At 35.9% G+C, this 5,870-nt stretch overlaps 1 protein-coding gene across 1 annotated transcript in view; it reads right to left on the bottom strand.

The window, feature by feature from the left end:
- Nucleotides 1–5,870, bottom strand: part of fam131bb (family with sequence similarity 131 member Bb) — a 51,967-nt gene that overhangs the window by 16,148 nt on the left and 29,949 nt on the right. Inside the window, exons 3-4 of the mRNA XM_016501389.1 lie at nucleotides 3,905–4,010; nucleotides 871–1,095 (exon numbers count right to left, since the gene is read on the bottom strand). Of these exons, the coding sequence (XP_016356875.1) occupies nucleotides 871–1,095; nucleotides 3,905–4,010 (331 nt within the window). The remainder of the gene's footprint in view (nucleotides 1–870; nucleotides 1,096–3,904; nucleotides 4,011–5,870) is intronic.

The raw sequence follows: 5,870 nt of genomic DNA, 5'->3' as shown, positions 1-5,870 counted from the left end.
CGCGTGGCGAAACACGCACGCCAACTGTCATTGGCTTGTTTAGTTAACACTCGAAGGTGATTGGGCTCTCGGGCAAGATCCCAATTCGTCAGTCACGACTGACGTAACGTCTCCGTTCCCTCCTATAGGGAACGAGGGTTACACAAGTAACCGAGACGATTTATATAGATTAAAATACACTCTATCGTTCAATAGTTTGGGGTCAGTAATATTTTTTACTTGAAAATATTTTTACACTGTTAACAAAAAAACTATTTTAAATAGATGCTGTTCTTTACTTTATCAAAGAATCTTTAGCTTTTTATTTATCAAAGAATCCCGAGTTTAAAAGTATCAGGTTTCCAGCTTAAAAGTAGACACTTTACTTACATTTAATGTGCTTTCTATGGACATAAAATCAATTTTGTAAATTGATTTTGATGCGGACATCTTTGACCCACATACATACATACATTAAAATAAAAATAAAACTTTGTATTTTTTTAAATATTTATTTTTAACTGTTCATATGCTTACGAAATTAATCCTAAATAATTCCTTGATACTTTTTCCCCAGTCATGTTTAAATTAAAGTCTGTCATGGACAAATTCAAGGACACATTAAAAACTTGGATTCCATCAATTATTCTCACACTTCTGTCACCTGACTGTGGAAATACTATAAAGAATACGAGTAATGTGAGTACTATAAAGACTACAAGTGAAAGTGTCTGATAACAGAGATGTTGAACCTACAACAATTTAGATGTTGAACCACTATAGGTTACACTTCCAAATTGTGGGTCTTTCGAATGTTGAGCGTCTTCAGTCATTTCTAAGCAATAGATTTTGTGTAAGGTCTTTCTATCTGTTAAACACTCTGTCTCTCACCTGCAGTGAAGCGAGCCTCCTTCTCTCCATCACTGAGGTCGCTGTATGCGTCATTCTCCAGCTTGCGCTCTTGTTGGAGGTGCAGACTGGAGGTACGTCCCGTTCCACTGCCCCCCACGCCCACCGTCTGCATGCCCCAGTTCTGCCACTCAATCATGTGGGCCACACGCCCCTGGGCCATCGCTGTCGGCTTTGTCACCTTGTCCTTCATAGAGCGAGACACTCCTGATGCGGACGGACAGACAGAGGGTGGATGATGGCATAAGAAGGCAGCGAGAGAAGGTTTTTAGATTATGGAGAGAAAGGGGGGAAAAACGAGAAGAGAAGAAAATTAAGTAGCTTTACAGTATGAGGTCACCTGCTCAGAGACTATATGGGGTATATGGGTGGATGTAACATGGAAATTGGGAATAGTGTGCTATTGAATAATGTGCTCAGAGGTTGCGCTACAAATATTACCAGAGGCAGACAGTAGTGAAGTATTTTTACTCTGCTGTAAAAGTACTTTCAGATGTCTGTACTTTTTTTGAGTGTTTTTCTTTAGAAAACTTTACTTCACAACATTCCAAAGCATAATATTGTACTTTTTACTGCACTACGTTTCATATTAAATATAATTTAATACTTAATTACATTAGAAATCTATTACTTTCTTACTTTTACTCAAGTAAAAGTAATTCAAAGATTTACTTGAGTACAAGAAAGTACTAAATTTTTTATATTCTTAAGTATTAAAGGTAAAACAAACAACAACTTTTATTTATGAAATGTAGTGCAGTAAAAAGTATGATATTATGCGTTGGAATGTATTGAAGTAAAAGCTTTCCAAAGAAAAACACTCTGATAAACTACAGATACTTTTTAAATTTACTTGAGTAAAGTAAAAATAATTCACTACTGTCCGCCTCTGAATATTACCCGTTAGCTACTCTTACAGACTGAGTTACAAAGTGCCCATCGTTATTTATTTTTATCTGTTGTGATTGTTTTAGTTTCGTTAATTATTATTATCAGAGGCGGACAGTAACTAAGTACATTTACTTGAGTATTGTACTTAAGTACACTTTTTGTGTATCTGTACTATTTTTCTTTCTTTCTTATCACTCTGTATTTACAGGATTTCACTGTCCACTCTGTTCAAATGTGGATGAATGGCTACAAATAGATGTGTGCACACACTGTCAGAGCTGTGTGAGCTCACTACCATCCTGCTTTTGTGGGGGTGGGGTGTTCAATTTTTTTTGTTTTGTTTTGTTTTTTTCCCCATAGGTTTTTAACATTCTAAAAGCTCTTTATTCCAAATATACTACAAGCTAGTCAGTGTATTCAGTAGGTGTAATGTATTCTAAGTTGCTTCAGAAGTATTGCAAGTACTAGTACGTACAACAATAAAACAGTGCATTGACATAAAAAATGAAATTTACTTTTGGTACTTAAGTACTTTTAAAAGCAAGTACTTTTGTACTTTTACTTAAGTAAAAATCTGTCTTTACAACTTTTACTTGTAATGGAGTAATATTTGACCAGCAGTATCTGTACTTTCACTCAAGTAATGGAGTTGAGTACTTTGTCCGCCTCATATGAAAGTATGCCATATCACCGTGATATAACCAAAATTAATATTTTCAATAATTAAAAATTACATAATTGTTTTACATAATGTAGCAAAAAGTAACCAATTATGCTACATCTTTATGCAGAATAACTTGTGAATGTAGCTGTCAGTTTATTTTAATGTACTAAAAAATAAAAAAATAAAAAGGTCACTTTGATGCTACTCTTTCAACTTCAGGAACTAAGTTTTTTTTTTTTTTTTTTTTTTACTGAGAGTGCATGAATTTACATGAATTTTCCAGTCTTGTGATTTACTGGATAACGATTAAGGGTAAAAACTTTTTAAAAGATTTTTTAAAATGACAATTTCTACCCAATAAAATATTTTAGAGCTTGGCGTAACTAGAAAAAAAATTCCAGGTCTACAATTCTCACTTATAAAATGAGGTAAGATTCTAATAAAATTAGTTTCTGTTAAAATGATGAAAAGAATTTAAAATTTTAAATTATCCTTTAATATTTACAATTTATACAGCCAACGCAACCTCTCCATGTGCTGTGTTATAATGTTTCTGTTGGTGATAAGTATGTGTAGAATTTAGTTTGAGGTAAGGAAATGAAAATGACTTCCATAATGAGATGGAGAGTAATTAGAGTAGTTGGTTATGGTCTGGAAAAATAAATAATCAAGTTTTAGTGACAAGGGATAGGAATTTGTCTTGCTGGAATTGCTGTCTTTCCACACTAATAAAGATCTACGCACAATAATAGCCTACACTTTCTCCTGCATTTTCTTTACTAGTTTCCGCTTTTCCAATTCAGTGAAGCTATGTTTGTGATATACTCAAGCCAGGCTGTAACGATCTGTTTGAATACCAGTAAATTCTGTGTGGAGCCTTTATTTAAGATACTGAGAAAAAAATCAATTGCTCTTTGCCATTTAGACAGAATCTATATATCCTTTTTTTTTTTACCAGTACATTAGTGCAAACATACAGAGATAATTCAGAGATCTCTCAAGCTCTTAGGTAATATCTAATGAAATGATGAACATGAACTATTAAAGTTGAAGAAAAGGATCTTTCAGAGAAGGATATACTTCACTGCACACAACAGTACTACAAAAACACAGATACAGGAGTCTGAGAAACAACAATATTACAAGACAACACACTGACTGATCTCCGCACTTCACAAGCACTTTACATACAAAAACCTGCCTCTCCCATCAACCACCACTTAGGAAAAAATGAAAAGCCGTATGACAATGCATTGTGGGAAGCATATCGCTTTCTTTCCAGGGATCTATTCTTATTTGGATCTTGGAATTCACCAATGGCATGAGCCATTGGAGAGTGTTGTAAATGGAAACGGGAGGTGAAAAGGGAATCCCACAAGGGTCCATGTTGGCTCCATCTCCTCCAGCTCAGTCTGGAGTCAACATGGGGTCAGTTTACCATTTCACAGGACAGACACACACCTGACACACCTGTCAGAGAGGACTTAGCCAGAGCGCCGATTCCATAGGCGTTGGAGTTCCGCTTCTTCAGCCGAGGGAGGATTGAGGTTGTGTCCTCCATGGACAACTGAAATGAAGGAAGGCATTCAAGAGAGAAAAATGGGACAGAAAATAGGAAAGATGAAGAAATAGATAGTTTTGATGAAGCAGGAGACGGCCCAGAGCAGAAATGAAATGCAAAATTTTGAGCGTGGCATTTTATGGAAAGGAAAGAGGTGATGAAAGAAGTTAAGTAGAAAGTTAGCAAAGTGGTTTAGAGCGTGTGGAACTACATTTCCCAACAGCCTGCTTCTTAATTTCTGTCCATTTGCATGATGGGAAGTGTAGTCTTTTGTCACTTACGTCTGCAACAAAGTCTAACTACTAGAGCACACCGACAAGTCACCGCAAAAGAGAGACTGATCAAAAGAAGGAATGGGGTATAGGAGACTGTGATTCAGAGGAAAATAACAAAAGGAAAGGAATGGAAGAATGATATTCACAACACTTACATTGATTCCATCCCATGAAAAGTCTGTTCGGCCATGCTGAGAGAGAGAGAGAAGGAGGGATGGGGAAAGAATAGACAGAATTGAAGAAAGAGGAGAAAAGAGCAAGAGAGACGGCCACAGAGAAAGGAGGAGAGAGAGGGGGATTGTGACAGAACAAGGCATTTTAAAAACATGTGATGTTGAAGGAGAAATTGAGAAATAAAAAAGAGAGGACATCAAATTCTGAGAAGCCGATTTATTGGCCGGACTAACAGAGAGGTGGAATAAAAGAAATAGTTCAGCCAAAAAATTTAATTCAGTCATACAACCTGATCTTCAGGTTAATTCAAACCTTTCTCGGCACTTTGAGGTACAAAATGACAAATACGGGTTGCTGTTTTCCACGCAGTTACAATGAACTGGAACTAAAACTTTTAAGCACCATGAACGTATCTTAAAAGTGGTCCGAACATCTAAAATGTCTTCTGAAACCATATGAGAGCTTTGTGTAAGGAACTGACCAAAATGTGTCCACTGATAAACTTCCTCTCCAGAGAGCTGTTACACCACGGTGATCTGATCATTGAGTCAGTGAGCTGAATCCAGAGAACTGGATCAGTCTAATTCTTAAATTAATAATTTAAATGATTCAAAGATCAGACTCAAAAGCAGGGGTCTCCAAATTCGGTCCTGGAGGACTGGTGTCCTGCAGAGTTTAGCTCAATCTTGCCTCAGCACACCTGCCTGGAAGTTTCTAGTATGCCTAGTAAGACCTTGATTCGCTGATTCAGGTGTTGGAGCTAAACTCTACAGGACAGTGGCCCTCCAGGAGCAGGATTGGACACCTCTGCTCAAAAGAACGATTTGTTGCTAAATTGGACTTTTCTATCTCCTCATGAACTCTCAAGAAGGCACCAAAGAAAGCTAGAGTGGGTGTGAATAATATGTCTTTAAAAAATGTTTAGTCTGTTCACACAAAAGCTCTCATGACTTGGAATATAGTGCACAAGTAAATTGGGAGACCTTTATGATAAAAATTACACATGATAAAGACGATACTACTTTTTTTTTTTTACATCCTAGAATACTTCAGTGAATGTCCATTGTGAAGGAATGGAAAAGAGCTAGACGATTATTTAAACATTTCTTCTTTTGTGTTACATTGAATAAAAAGAGTTAAGAATTAAGGTTGATTAGAATATGAGGGTGAGTAAATTTGTATATTTTTTTTATTTTTTGGTTGAATGTATCATTTAATTTTGTTTGTTTTATGTATTATCTGTAACAGAGTTTGATAGTGGCAAGACAATAACTAGATTTTTACATTTCTGAAATATATAAATAAATAAATACATAACAAGATGTGAGAGATGCCACAAAGGTATTGCCAAGGGTGTTTCTATGCGTTTGCTAAAGTATTCTTGTTTTAGCACATGACTGTTTGCAACATGTTCTAT

This window comes from Sinocyclocheilus anshuiensis, unplaced genomic scaffold (assembly GCF_001515605.1).
Source record: "Sinocyclocheilus anshuiensis isolate Anshui unplaced genomic scaffold, SAMN03320099.WGS_v1.1 scaffold1260, whole genome shotgun sequence".
NCBI lineage: Eukaryota > Metazoa > Chordata > Actinopteri > Cypriniformes > Cyprinidae > Sinocyclocheilus > Sinocyclocheilus anshuiensis.
The sequence above is the reverse complement of the archived record's forward strand: the minus strand, read 5'-3'. Positions and strand labels throughout refer to the sequence as shown.